General features: G+C 30.5%; 1 protein-coding gene across 1 annotated transcript in view; it reads right to left on the bottom strand.

The window, feature by feature from the left end:
* LOC121116041 (metabotropic glutamate receptor 2-like) overlaps positions 1-15,999 on the bottom strand; it is a 148,741-nt gene that overhangs the window by 5,380 nt on the left and 127,362 nt on the right. The window contains 4 exon segments of the mRNA XM_040710240.2: positions 104-408; positions 698-850; positions 919-1,273; positions 8,880-9,190. Coding sequence (XP_040566174.1) covers positions 104-408; positions 698-850; positions 919-1,273; positions 8,880-9,190 — 1,124 coding nt within the window.

Below are 15,999 nucleotides of genomic sequence, written 5' to 3' on the forward strand. Positions count from 1 at the left end.
TTCTCTTTTTTTAATTTTTTTTTTTTTTTGTGGATTAAGTTTGTAATACAAGGATTCAAAATATTAATTTTTATTTGACAGTTGTAGTACTATCTTAACATACCTCATAGTCGTTCTTCGTGCCAAAAAAAATGGGTATAAAAGAAAGCCAAATGATACAGGTGGAGTACATTGTGAATCCAATATATTTGGCTTCATTAAAGTTCTCTGGGATTTTTCGCGTTTTAAAAGCATACCATGTACATAGGAATATTAAAACCATGTTGTAACTAAGGGACATGACTAAACTGAAGGTGGATATAGCACAAGTCCTCATTGCTACTTCGCGGCTTGGATAAATGTCCTTCACCCCTGGCTGTTCTAATAAAATCCAGACACTTACGCCAACTAGTTGTACGGATATGAGTCCTGTAAAAGAAAATGGGTCATTGGGAGTTTAATGAATTATTTTTGTATCGTGCAACTGGGTGGGAACAAAAGGGTATTATGTACTTTATATAAATGTCGTATTTATTAGGAGCTGCCCACTGTGTAAAACAACGCCGATAGAATATATTTAAAAATATGGTTACTTCGACAAACGACATAGATCAATAAAAATTATACGCTTGAATTTTCGAAAAAGGGAGGAAAAATTTATAAAAAATAATGCTCGCTGGGATTTTGACAATATTTTTTTTTTTGGTTATTGTATTACCAGAACATATGAAGAGTTGAGAACGAGGCGATATGTAGGCTGGTTTTCGATTCCCTTTCATACACCCACTAAATATTCTATAAATGCGATTTGTTTTTGTAAAAATGGCTGAGTAGCATATGCATAGACATAGGCCCAGTCCTAAGCGTAATACTTAAAAAATAGAACAAAAAAAGATTATTCACGACCAAAAGGAAAATATATACTGCAAATGCCCTTACTAGTACAATTAAACACAGTCGGCTCAGCAAGAATGACAAACGTCATAGTATAAGAAGCTAAAATTCCTCCTAAAAGAACATAGCTCAGCTCTCTCCCCGATGCCATGATCACAGAGGTTCGATTATACACCATAAAGACAACGACGACTTCTAGTGTGATGGCAATGCCAAGTGAGCTAAAAAGAATTGGGAAAAAAGCCCAAGGAGAGTCCCAATGGAGTATTTCCGCGTCTAATTTGAGGCATTGGTTCTTTAAAAGATTTGGAACATAGCCTGTGGGGCATTGGTAGCATTGGTCCTCTTCCAGTCGAACAGAGTCTTCACGACAAGGAACACAAGACCAACAGCAAGCATCCTACAAAAAAAAAAAATAAATATATATACAGTGTTTTATCAGATAAAATTTGTGCTAAAGTATAAATAAATATTAATTTTGAAATAGATGCATGATAAAATTGTTCACATTAGGAATCTGTGATCTCTGAACCACACATAACTGCTATGATCAAACATTAAAATATGTGAAAAAGAATGATTTTAGTTGTAAATAAAATTGAGGTAGTGTTTTTATTAAACTATTTGGAATCATTTTAAGACGCCTTATATTTGTAATTTTGTAAAAAGGAGAGAGTCACCCGGAAAAAGTTATTTTCCTGTGCGTGATTTTTGAATGCTATATATGATATGTAAACTTCAGTATACCAGCCTTGTAGTGTACTGGGATATTGAGATATTTAAAACAGTTATAGGCCAAACTGATATAAGGGTCGGGACTCTCATCTCCTCATCTCCATTACATCATTAAATTGCAACAGTGCCAATGACATAACCCCCAAATTTCTGAGGTGGATATCCTACTACAAAATAAGTGTCATCTAAAAAAAAAAAAATAGTGAAGAATGTGATTTAATCTTTTTTAAAGTCTTCCTTCTGATCTAATCCCCCCTCTTTCACTCACCAATACAAAATGCTGAAGGCAGCTCTGCTACTACATGTTAATAGCTGCTTTTACTTTATATTTTCAATTAAAAATGTATTACTAGTTAAATATCTATACTAATTCGGATACTATAAACGGTACAAAAATACTGGTTAGTAAGGAATTGATTACTGTTTACCATTGTATATAGTACATTATGTAATGGTACAGATATGCATACATTACAATACTATACAAACCTACGGAAAAGAGGACAAAGGGGACATGTGCTACAACAGCAGAAATTGATCTTAAGTCCTACTTAATTTTATGATTATTATCAGTAATTTGTTTCATTTTTGCACATTTCATAAATTTAAGAATACGAACATCTTCATCCTCTTCTTGCATGGCTTGGTATCTCTCATATGAGAGCGATTGACATCTGTTAATTAAGTGGTCTACGCTTTGTGGTTCTTCCATGCAAATATTGCATATTGCACTTGTATTTTCCATTTGCTCAAATGGGCTAAAAATGGTCAATGACCTGTGTAGGCTTAAAGAAGTAAGTTAATGTTTTGATGCAAAAGTTTTGGTTTCTTCAACATGTGATGCGTATGTTTCTAACATTGAGCTTAACTGGATCTGTTGCAGAAAACTTCGAAGAAGAAGTCACTTACCATTTTTTTTATGTAGCTTGGATGTGCTCCAAAGAACAAACAATTTTGACTTTTTGTACCACTCTTTGCAAGACAGTCTGCAAATTTGTTTCCTGAAATATCTGAATGGCCTTTGCACCAATCGAGATATATATTTATTTCACATTTTCCTATGTTTAATATTTTGTTGTACTTCTTAACTGTATCACTTTTTGTAAGCAGATTTAGAAGAGCAGCAATTGCCCATCGGGAATCCCATCGAATTATTACGTTCTTTGATGTCTTATTTTGGTTAAGAAGACTGAATGTATGATGGCGATTATTTCTGCTTGTAAGACCTGTGCTTCGTTATTTAATGATTCTGACGATTAATAAATTGACATGTCACCTCGAGTCATAGCCCATCTAGCACCAGTTTTGTCTTTCTCACCTTTGGATCCGTTTCTATATAGAATTGTATCAGGGGGTTCAACTTGACGGTTGTCGACCCAGATACTATTCTCGGTGATATAGTCACTTACACTATTCAAGTTTTACTTGATCAAGTATTTTATTGCAAAGGAAACAATGCCCACGACGCCTTAGAAGATTACTGACGCCATCCCAGGTGCCCCTGAGAAAATACCTTGTTCTCCATTAAGACTTCGTTGCTTGCACTAGTATGAAGAGGTCGAGGGGAGTGATGCACAACACTGCCTGTATTCCTGTTGTTGGTGTTGATTGGAGGGTATGATTCATGCCCAAGATTGTTTTTCTCTAAATGGTAGTTAATCTCCTTATTAAAGCTTTCTTTGCAATATCAGTGTCCCCATACAAGATACCCATAGTTTAAGATGGGTCTGGTTATGGCTTCGTAGAGCCATATAACTTTATCTGAGGTTAACCCTACTTTTGCTCTATGACTACCTTTGCCATGTTCGACATACGGGAACACTTCATAGCTTTTTCTTTCAGGTGTTCGGCACAAGTGAGTCCTTGATCATACACCGAACCTAAGTACTTCATTTGTGTTGTATCTTTCCTGACTTTTTCATCCATATCTAATAGTAGAAAGTACGTATTTAAATCTTAATTTATATGCTTGAGAAGACTATACCACCTGATTTTGATCGATTAGAGGTGAGCCCATTTGTTTTTCCACACTCCAGAACTTATAATTTATAAGAATTTATAGCACACTACGTTCCATTGAAAAGGGTACTAGGATGTTTACCCCTTCTTAATAGGAAGATTTCATTTGCATAACCTACAACTTGGATTGCATCTTCTTTAAACTCGGTCAAGAGAGTATCAGTAATTAAATTCTAAGCCATTGTAGATAAAACTCGTAAAACTCGATAAAACTCAATAAAAAGCATTGGATTAACGTTGACGCAAAAACAATAATATTATATTAATTAATGCCTAATTGGTGCAACTCCATCTGATCATTAAGTGAAAACAATCACCCATATTTGGAGTTCCAGTCTTATTTTAGAAATTATGGCCCAAACGTATATATAGGTACTAGGAAAATTGGCCGAAGAGGAAAATTGCTTGAGGTCGAACACATAAATTTTATCTAAAGAGGGCTTTCGAACAAAATAATAATTCAGACAAAGATATATTCAACTCAGTTTTTTTGTTATTTATTCTACGCATTTTTTTAAGAGTCCAAATATAGTGTGGATACTTGTCTACTTGATGAATAAGTGAATACAAATATAGGTGAGATTGCTTATGTCAATTATTAAAAAAAAATATGAATTTTAACCATCGTCCTTCAATTTCAATCATATGTTATTCAAAAGGCCAAACAACATTAAATTTAAATTTTAATAATCTAAATTTTCCCTTTCAATTATAAAAATATATGAAACAAATTTGTCAAAAGACTAAGTTGTCTTTAAGACAAGACTAAATGCAATTTCAAGAATTTCAACGGTTTAGTTATTTGTTATTTCGTATATTCAAATCTAAATAAAGATTAGGATTTTTGGTGAAAATGTTCCGCCACTATTAATTTTCCTTTGTATCCTTTAGTATCGCCGGATATTTTTTATTTTGCATTATATTCCAAACATCAAAGTCCACAAAAAAGGGTATATCATGGAGACATTTTGATTTGAAAATCAGTAAAATCTCGAAAGAAATAAAATTTTGATGTTGTTTTCTTTAAAATTATCCAGTTTCAGGATTTTTATTTTTTTAAGTATTATATATGAAACATATATTTTACAACAGTATTTTTACAATATTTCTTTAACTTGCCTCATTTTTTTAATATTTTAGTTCCAGACATGCTGCCAGTAAATAATTCTGTTTTGGTTTACATATTAGGTGTATTTTTTGGATGTTTCTCTTCTTCAATATTACACAATCCTCCTTTTTTGATACCAAGTGTCTATTATATGTACATGTTATCACCAAATTTATAATTTTGGACTACAAAAACTGTCTATTAAACTCTTAAAAATACGACCTTTTATATATTTTTCCTTAATTTCTAGGGTTGACTTGTTTTTATTGAATCATATTTTATAAGCTTGATGTTTTTCGTTTCTTATCAATATTTAATTCCCTTTTTTTCATATACCTTTCAAAAAGAAAACAAGTATGATTAAGTGTTTCTAAGTATTTTTTTCCTCAAAGGACCATCTTCTTTTGGACGTTTCATGGTTATTTTCTTGTTTAAAGGAATATAATGCAAAATAAAAAAACATCCAATTATACCAAATACCCAACTTTTGTTATTACAGTACATTCTAAAATATATGCTTACTTATAATTAAAGTTGTTAAACTTTAGCATTTTTTATCGTTCAAGACTTTTTGTAGTTGCAACTTTTATTTTTTGCAAACATATAATCCTTATTCTTTAATTTTTGGAGGAGATAATATGTAAGTCGTAAGTCCAATTGCTCATCAATAACGAAGTGTAACACTTGAGTAATTGGTTGGGGGAAAAATAATTTTTTAGTTCCTGTTGTACTTAGATTAGAAAATAGGAGTAATTGGTCCTTATGTTCTTGCATGGTATGGAGTTAGATTTGTGTTGATTATTTTCATCTCATAGCTGTTCGCAACTAATCTCATGAAAATGCATGATAGCTAATCTTCTCTCCTCTAACACATTATTCAGACTGTCAGAGTTACCATATTATTTATGGTTTTTTTTAGCATAGCTAAAATGCTTTGGATTTACACCGTAATTATCCTATTTACCTTGTGTTTATTAAATTTGATTTCAAATCTGTGTCAATCAGCCTTTCAAAATAAACAAGTATTCTTACTTTTTGATTATTGCGTCTTAATTGAAGATAAATTTTCTTCATTATAAAATTATTATATTATTCTTTTTAAATATCCTTAAAGAACCACAAATGCAGAAATATTGACAAACAAAACTATTAATTAATTTGTAACAGAAGATTAATTACTTTTTATTTTAATTAAAATTGTCATGCCCTTACTTTTGAAATAAGGACACAGATTGATATGATAATGTCAACATGTTACACACACAATATATAAAAAAACATTTTATATTAAATAATTAGAGAAGGCATGTCAATTATCCCTAAACATGTAGCATAGGGATTTTTAATGCATTTCTCAAGGTCTGTCCTCCAAAAAGATAAGATCTGAAAATATTGGACATTCAACACAAGAACGACAATGGTATCATTTACGTACAATATTAGTTGATGTTGGAACTAGGGACTGGTCCGGATAATACCTGTATCGGTAGACTCGTACTCGGTAAAACAATTTAAAAAATACCTGCATATTACTAGCAAAGATGGGTAAAATAAAAGAAAAAGTATTTGCATCTTTATTTATTGGTATGTACCCGTTTTTACCCAGATATTTGTCTTATATGAATCCCTGTTGAGGGATAATTAGTACTAGAGTTAATAACCGGTTACAAAACAAAGTTTTGCTTCTGTTTGGTCGTAAGTGATTTTTCCATTACCCAACTTGACCGATATTTGGGTCTAGACTGCGATCTCAGACTGTTGGCCATAACTTAATCGTTTCTCAAGCGTGAAATGATATATTTGCTTTCAATATAAACATTGGCCACTTTTTTGAGGTGTCAATCTATGACCTAATTTTCTCCCTTATTCTGATTTATGAGTTGTAAAATTTGATTTATACAACACATTTAACTTTATATGGCGTCATTGCCCAGTGTTGATTGTTTTGAGACACAATGAAGCTGCAATATCACGTAACTTATCATTTTTATCCTGTAAAAAAGTCGGCTGCACAATGATCCCTTTGAACCATTGGGTCTTATACTCGCAGGTATTAAAATACCTGGTTCTATCCAAGTCCAAAACTCAACTATTCGTGTCTACCTTGTTACAAAAAAAAATTCGTGAAACTTCCTAAAGTTCAAACCTTAGCCTTAGAATGACATTAAATTATTTGATATTTGACACTAGAACAACAATCAATTTTTGATACCATTTTGACTTTGTCGTAAAAATATAATCTAATGGTTATACCCTTGTATTATATCAAGCATATGAACACTAAGACTAGACACATTTTTGGAGTTATACCCTTTTTTATCATCCTAAACTAGTTGATGCTACCTCTACCATTTGTATTTGTTCAAAGATGTACTCAAACATATCAGAATTCATTATTTTAATTTTTACCCAGTTTGTATTAATATATTAGTTAAAAAAATAACACCGTCTTTCATCACTGTTATTTGTAAAAAATAAATTTGCGAATGTTTGCTTTTTTAATATATAAATAATTTAGTAGACAAACAAGATAATTTGCATATCCTTTCAAACATGTGGGATCATTTTGATACCAGCAGTCCACAAAGGGAGCTGTGATACAAACACAGTTTGTTACTTTTGTCAATAAAGAATAGTTTGTCAAAGCATTAACCTCCCTTAAATAAAAATTTACAGTGCATTTTGTTGTAGGGTTCAACTATAGTTAAATGCTAGAAAACTGTAGTTAGTTTACAGTTTAAGATACGGCCATAGTTCATGAGCCTTGGAGATTGAATACATCCAAAGGTAAAGGGATTTAGGGGTTAGAGTACAAAGTTCAACTGTTGACTATTAAATGATATACCATTTGATAATGTTTTGCAGATACTATGATAGGCTTTTGACTTTTATGCGTAAATATTACTTCTCAACACAGCAGATTTATAAAATTTGCTGCCTTTTTTCCAATTTTGTTACAGTTACCAATATTTTCATCATTCTTTTTTTTATTTATAATTTGCTGCATCCTAAAATATACTGCTCCTTAAAATTAAAATTGCCACCATAAATTCACCTTTTTAAAAGAATTACAAAGATAAATTCTTCTAACAGAAGAAAAATTTGCATACGTTATAGAATATGCTGTGTTCCATTAAAAAATATATTGTGAATGCATTTTGAAACAATAGAAGGTATCTATAAAACTATTTTCAAATGCTTACAAAATCAGCACTTTTTCAAATTCATAGTTGATACTTTGCTGCATTAATGTTCTACTTTCAAAATGTAAACTTTATTACCGTTAAATGCTAATTTTTATAGATTCCAGAATCATTGCTCGTTATTAACACAAAAATCATGTTGGATAATAAATCAATATATGACAAAAGCAAGCACGAATGTTTATTCTAAAAATTTGACTATAAATTACATTTGGTGTTTGATGAATGATGGTAGATTTTTATGAACAAACTATTCTGATTAATACTTTCAGTCGCCGTAAATGTCACTAAAAGATTTATCCTATCAATGAAACAGTTAGAAATTGATAGATTTGCTTTGTATGGACACATTGTGATTTAATTAAGTATTATACATCAAATTAATATATTCAACTATATTTAATTTTCTTGGGTATCTTAAGTCGTCCCAGAGTTGCGAATACGAAACCTATAATGGACCAATAAATGTGTATATACAATGATTTGCATGTATATATTATGTAAAAAAATGCAAGAAACATTTTTCCCTTTCTTAAGTTTTGCTAATGATATATTAGCTCACCACTTATATATATTTACCCATAAGCACCTATTTATTTTTTCAAAAGTACTCATTATTACATTTGCTGTCATTGTGAATTTTGAAATGTTTGATTCGTTAAAATCAAATTAGCTCTTGTTAGCTTCGATAATTTCCCAACTACGTTTTAAAAAGGATGCTCACTAACGGGGGGATTAAGTTCTTCTCAACCCTCAATTCCAATATTTTAAGTAAATTGGCTTATTCAATTTTCTTACAAAGCTTCCACCGATCAATTATAAGAGATGTCAGCTTATCGAAATCGAAATACAAACTCTAAATCCCCCAAATTTATCATTTCAATTTTAATCCAGTAGAAAGTTTTTTCTTAAATACTTTAAAATAAAAAAAATGCTCTTACCGTAAAACTCTTGACATGCCCTTCCATGCAAGGCGATGAACAAACAGACTTGGGAGGGGAATGATGCTTGGTCACATTTGGCCAATACATGCGATAAATTTCTAGAGCCAACTCTTGTTTCCATGATTTTCGAAGAACTCCTTGTCCCTCATCATAAGAAATATCCAAATACTCTCCAAACTCCCCAACCCATACATATTTATATCCACCAGAGCCACCCTTGACACGTTGATATTGAAATATTGAGTATCTTCCAATACGATCTCCATCCTTGTTGAATTTGACATCCCCTATTTGATCCCCTTGAATACCTTTTTGAAACAAAGAGGGAGATAAATAATTAATAAAGACGACATAAATAAGTAGGAAAAAGTCGAATGTTTTCTTTTAAGATTTATGAAAGAAAAAACAAAATACTATGAAAAGTTTTAAAAAGCAAGAAACTATTTATTTTTATTGTTTTTGTCACTTCTTAGCTATTGTAAATAAATATAGAAAGAAACTTTATATTTACAAAGAAAAAAATAAAATGGTATTCCTTCTTGTACATTGGTCAAATAGTTGGATTATGTGCGACCTTCAAAGGTAGGTGAGATTTCCTTTTCACTTAGTTTCTTTCTATTTTCTATTTATTAAAAACCCTCTTATTTTTTAAAATATATAGAAGAAGCTTATAACATAACGAAAACTTTTTTGAGCAAGGACATAAAAGGTCCTAAATCAAATATTGGTGAAAAAAAGTAACAAGCAAATATTTCCCGTTATTTATTGTCAAATTATTTCCAATATAAGATATTTTGGGTTCTAGCAGCCTTTCTGGGGGTATTTGTATCAACAAAGAGGGATCTTTATACAGGATGAAGTAACAAAATTTCCTCGTTTACGATAAATAATAGCAATCAAGTTGTAGAAGTGTTAGTCTGAAGGGCGTGATTCCATTCTGAAGGCGAGATTATAATCTTTTATAGGGAGTAGAGTCAGCCGCCATCATGGATTGGAGTAGTAAGGAACCTGCGTTTGCTAACGAAAATAAATATTGCCTATAGTTGGTTTGATATAATCTACTATAATGGAGTATTATAGTTGTATGTTCGCTAATAAAAACGCAGGGGAAAGGTTATTTATTTCCAAAACGGAGACAGATACAGACTTTCTACATGCAATAAAAATTGTTTCAAAATCAGAGTTACGTACTTTAGGCCCAATTTCATTCGGATCATACCAGACTTCTGGGCTCTGGAGGGCAAGTTCTTTAAGGTTTTTTTTAAGGTATGGGGTTTACATTCGAAAGTACACCAAAAAATTAAAAATCCAAAAAAATGAATTATTGTCCTAACGGAAAATGGGAGAATGTATAATGAATAATAATTAACAAAAAGGAAATTAGGAAGAGAAATAGCTAGTTAGTCTTAGAATGTAGTATATCTTCATCATAGTTGAAGGAAGAACATATTTCTAATTATTATGTAGTTTATCAACAAGTTTTTCTCAATTCTAGCGTTATTTAAAGCATTAATAAAAAGTTTGAAATAAAATATATAATACGTGTACGTCATAGTATTTTATAAAATTAAACTAATTGCAATTTTTTTTTTGTGCAATTGATAAAAAAAACGACAGTTAAGTGGTTTAATTTACAATATTCAAAAAACAATTTTTTAAATTCATTTGCTTTCTTCTTTGAGCGTAAAAGACTCCATGAAAAAGAATGCTAAAGACCTCAAATTGTTGCTATCAGATTTGATGTTATAAAATAATTCTAAACTTTAAATCAAGAAATTGGAACCGGATTTCTTCTGGAAAATCCATCATTTTCATGTCCTCAGCAGAATTGTCAATAACTGATTTTAGAACTAATTAATCATCTACAATTATTAAATATAATTTTCATCTGTTTGTACCAAGTAACTGTTTATTCAGCGTAGGAACTGGATATAAAAACTGTGTAAAATGAAAACTTTAAATATTTTCTATTATTTTGAAACTATAATAACCTTTTTTAATTATTAAAGCTTTTTTTTTGCCTTTTGAAAAATGAAAGCTACATTTCCTCCGTTCTGTATTTATAAGTACTAGTTATTCATTCTTTATTAAATGAATAATTTGGTTAGTAAGTAAATAAATAAAAAAGATTAAGAAACAAATTTATTTGATTATTTTAAGTGTGTGTTGCAGAAACTTGGCAAATTAAATTTAACAAAGTTATGGTAAACGCTGCCATGCAGTAATTTGTCAAATTTTAGACAGTTCAGTGTGTCCATTTCCGAGTTGAGATCAAAAACGGAACTTTGATACATGATAACATACATGGTATTTGTTAATATTGAGTTATTATATAAAACACCTTTAATCCTTAAAAAAAAACCCTGTTTTTTATTTCATTTCTTAACAACAAAAAAATCTTTTACAAATAGGTCTTACCTAATAAATGTTTTATATAATAATAATGGGAACATAAATATCCTATAAAAACGGTGATAAATAATAATTTTAGTTGATATATATATATATAGTTTATTTTTTTGACAAAAAAATGCATAGATATTAAAATGCCGTTTACTATGAATAAGACATAAAATACAAAACTGCTGGTATTTAAAAAACAAGGTGAAAAGAAAGCATATTAAAAAAATTTGTTTATTATATTGTCAGATAACCATCTTCTCATAAAATATGTATATCCTTATACATAAGTAACAGGGGAGACCAGGTAGAGTTTGCAACACTTTTTTCTTTTGGTTGAATAACTGGGAACTGGTTTGACATAGGTAAAAATTCGTCAATGTTTAACAGAACATAATGTAAACAATGTTTTACAGCAACCTGTTTTAAGCGTGTTGTCGCACTAAAGGCTATTTTCAGTATTCAAATTTAAAATGAATACAATATAGGGGCCCCTGATTTAAAATGTACAAGAGGGTAACTTTTTCAGTTTCCCTTAGCTGACCCCTTCATATTAGCTTAAGAAAAAAGTTCAGAGCGTTTTTTGCTAGATATGGTTAGTAGGCTATAACTCACGGTTAATACATTGCATCAAAAATGGATTAAAGTTTGCTTAAAAGTTAAGTGTAATCTTAAAAAAGTTCATTTACAGTTTTGTGTTTGGTGAAGCCACTTTTGTGTTATGGCGTTTCAAAATTGAAGTAAAAAAAAAAAGAGAATTCAATACATTGTTCAGTATTATTACAACCAAAGTGAATAAGTGGAGAAAGCGGCCGAAAAAAATTGTACTGTTTAAGAATCCAATACAGTATCGAATGCAACGGTAAAGCAGTTGTTCCAACGATTCTGTTCTGGTAATATGACCGTCAAAAATGTGGAAAAAATTATGGAAATCGTCAAGTTGGACAGGCATTTCTTATATCTAACATGAATCATAACAGTAGAATTACTTACAGGAATTATTTGTACGGAAGTCGTGGTATGCAAATTCGTACTGGCATATTTCTTCTTGGATATCGATGAACTAGGATAAGAGTGAATTCAAAGCCTAGTTGAAGTATTTTTACCCTTATTTTACAGTCTATTATCATGCTCCTTATTCAAACTTAATCATTTGTTACCTATTAATAAGTCTTAATATTGTATTAAATTAAAAATTATCATTTGATTTTGTAATGATTTTATCGATCATAATCGTTGGAATAAGTTTACAGGTAGGATGATACAATCATAAAAGATTTGACTGTATATTTCTATATCTAACAGCTATACAATAATAGTAAATAAGCAATAACTAAAAAATAAACGCGTCTGTTATAAATAATATAATTTAAATTAAGTTTCTTATTTAAAAGACGTGAACAAATCAAATGTTATCATATGGACGCTCAGTTTACAGTCTATAATATTGTACCTTGCGGAAACTTAATTATTTGTTTGTTATCTATATGAAGTTGTGATATAATTTTATCGATCACAATTGTTTGAATAAGTTTTTACATCTTGCCCGGAGCAACTGTCCTTTCTAATTATTGGGTTGCCTATCGCAACCTTGAGAATGAGTTATAATAAGGCCCACCATTTACTGTAGATTTATTTACTGGAGCTCATACTCAGACGATTGAGTCTTTGTGGAGTCATCTCAAGGGTATGCATAGCCAGTTATGAGTAATGAATACCTCTAGAGAGCTATTTTAGATAAATCTCAACGAGTATTTGTGGAGGAAGTGTATCGAGATATTAGTCATTTTATAGAATTCTTGATGACATTATGGGTCAATATAATTATTATACTTAGAAAAATAAACAATCTTCAAAAAGTTTTAGTATTTCCCCTAAAATAATTCTTTCTTTCCATTTTTTTTGTAAATAGAAAACTGGAAAGCACGAACAAAGAGTTATATCCTATTCATCTGCCAATAATAAACAAACAATGCTAACGCCTTGGCCATGCGTACCAGCATACAACAAAATTAATTTTGAGAAACGAAAGTTAATTGAATTTAGAATGAACAAATAGTGATTTTCTTTTTATCAATGAAAATACATTTAGAAAATGGTGGTAAGAATTTATTTTCCAAAAAAAAGAATATGTTTCAACTCTTCCCCAGCCTCCCACGTAAATATTTATAATTAAGTGTACTATACCTATTTTTTTTTCAAGGGAGCACTTAATTAAAACAAAACACCTTCAAAATTGTTATAAATGCAATATTTTGAAGAAGTTTTGGAAAAAGAAAATGGATATTTTTTTGAGCTTTTTGATACTTAATAAAAATGTTGCAGCTGTTCCCAGTCTACCCTAAATATACTATACAACTTATATAATATGTAAGTACATTCAGCCTCGATCCTCGTTTCTTTTCTTTTTTTGGCAAAGGAAATGTTCTGTGGTGAAGAGGCAAGAATATTTCAATTGAATGTTGTTGGTTTTTTGTATTTTTTTCAAGTAGAGTCATGTATATTATGCACAACCAACATATGTGTAATTTAATGGTTGTGGTTATATGTAAATGGAAGTAAAGGTATGGCCGTATTTATTTTTATTATCACTCAATTACACAACATGTGTCAAAATGATTCATAGGCATTCAAGGTACATCATTCTATTTTTTCGTTTTTCACAAGTAATTGGATTTAGTGGTACACATAGATACATACATATGCACTTAGTGGTTTTCCATGTTTTTCCTTATGATCTAAAAGCTGATTATGATTCTAAGTAGGTCATTAATTGCTTAAGCAAGCAGATACTCTAATTATATTAATAATAATTATGGAAAAATAGGTCAGAGACATTCTGAAATTTCCTTTCTAAATTATTTTTTTTATAAAATATTATTACATATACTATTTGATGTGATTAATTTTTTATATAGGGATTTTCCTCATGTAAAAAAAAAGTTATTCAGTTATTAGAGTAAAGGGAGAGTTGAGGTTGAGTATTGGAGATGGAAGAGTAGAAGAAGAAAAGGAAATGATGAATCTATTGGCACCATGAATTATAAAGCAGTGGCGGCCTTCACCAATACTTGGTTCACTTAGATTCACTCCTTTTTGATTATGTTTTTGTTTTTGCCCCGGAGTTCGGGCAGTTAATTATCCTCAATGTAAACATACATAAGAAATAGTAGCACAATTACCTTCTAAAACCAACAACCAAACAAACATTTAAAATAATCAAAATACAGAAATGCAAAATTACATAAATATTTTAAAAATGCCGAAATATAGTATTTACATATTTGAAACTAGTTTATCACTTTAAATAAACCATTCATGTCAATAAAACTCCAAGTCAGATCTCTGGGCCTACGATAATGAGATATCCTTCCATTATCAATTACAAAATAATGTCTAATTCTTCCACCTTTTGAATATGGACACCTCAGGAACAAATGAACATCTTGTCACATAAACTACAAATACTTGTACCGTTATTGTTATCCATTTGTAGGCAGCGAATTTGTGATGAGCCTATAATTTACCCAGCATGCGTAATAAGAAATCACAAGTTTGGAATACTTTTGAAAATCACCTTATGATTATGTGGTTCTTAATCCTCTATTTTGAAATACTTTTTAGTGAATGGAAAAGTGCATTTACATGTATTTCAGGCAAAACCAACAAGGCTTTTTTTTTAAATGTGTATACATTTATCAAAATAAAACCATCAACTCCTCTAATTGCATATCTCCCGCCACTATCCATTCTGTTTGAGTCAGGTTCCTCTTACCGTGCTCTCCAAAGATACTAAATATTCTTGGGTTTCGAACTAGAGTTTCTGCTCCTTTCATATCAATTAAAACATTCTCCAATTACTTCGAACATGCAGCACCTATACCACCCCAAAAGCTTCCGTTAATTTTAAATAGTTTCATAAGGTTGGGATGAACATATTCAGGCTGTTCATGAAAATTAAACCCATATATTTTTTTTCATATCCACTTTTATTATGCTTACCCATGTACTTTGACTCCAATTCAATCTTCAAAACCATCTAAAATTACTTATAATTCAGCATTTCTTTGTTTATTTTCCTTCGAAGCGATCCATATTTTTTCATGATTTTCTTAAGTTTCACAAAATCAACCTCGGATTCATTTTTAAATGTCACTTCGACATGTTCTTGTAACGTTCTTATTGTTTTAGTCCCCTCACACTGAATGATATTCCTTGATGAATATTTGGTAGTTCTGTTAAGGGGTTAAACTTTAGGAGTACATTTATTGGGGTTTTCATAGTAAGTATTATAAATCTTGCTCCACTTTTACGGTCATTAATGCATAACCCTTCATAATGAAGAATGTAAGGGGGAAATCCTGTTCGAAGAACACCATTACCATGTTTCCATTCAATATAAATTTTACTCCAAAACGGATTATTAACATCCGTCTCTGGATTTTCTTTTTTTTAAAGACTAGCATTATAGTACCCCTCTCGTTGATCTATATTTCTAATTGAACTTCTTTCTTACTTTTCTTCATCACTACAAGTTGATCTTCCTTTTATTTTTATCTAACTTCTCACCTTCTATATCCCTCCCACAAGTAGAATTCTTACCCATCCGCGACCATCCTTCGAGCAAAACTATCACTTTCCTTACGGTGTAGTCAGAAGGTCAATTTAAGATAACTAAGCTACTAAGATTTATTTGAAACAAAATAAAGAAGAACAC

The sequence above is a fragment of the Lepeophtheirus salmonis genome, chromosome 4 (assembly GCF_016086655.4).
Source record: "Lepeophtheirus salmonis chromosome 4, UVic_Lsal_1.4, whole genome shotgun sequence".
Classification (NCBI taxonomy): domain Eukaryota; kingdom Metazoa; phylum Arthropoda; class Copepoda; order Siphonostomatoida; family Caligidae; genus Lepeophtheirus; species Lepeophtheirus salmonis.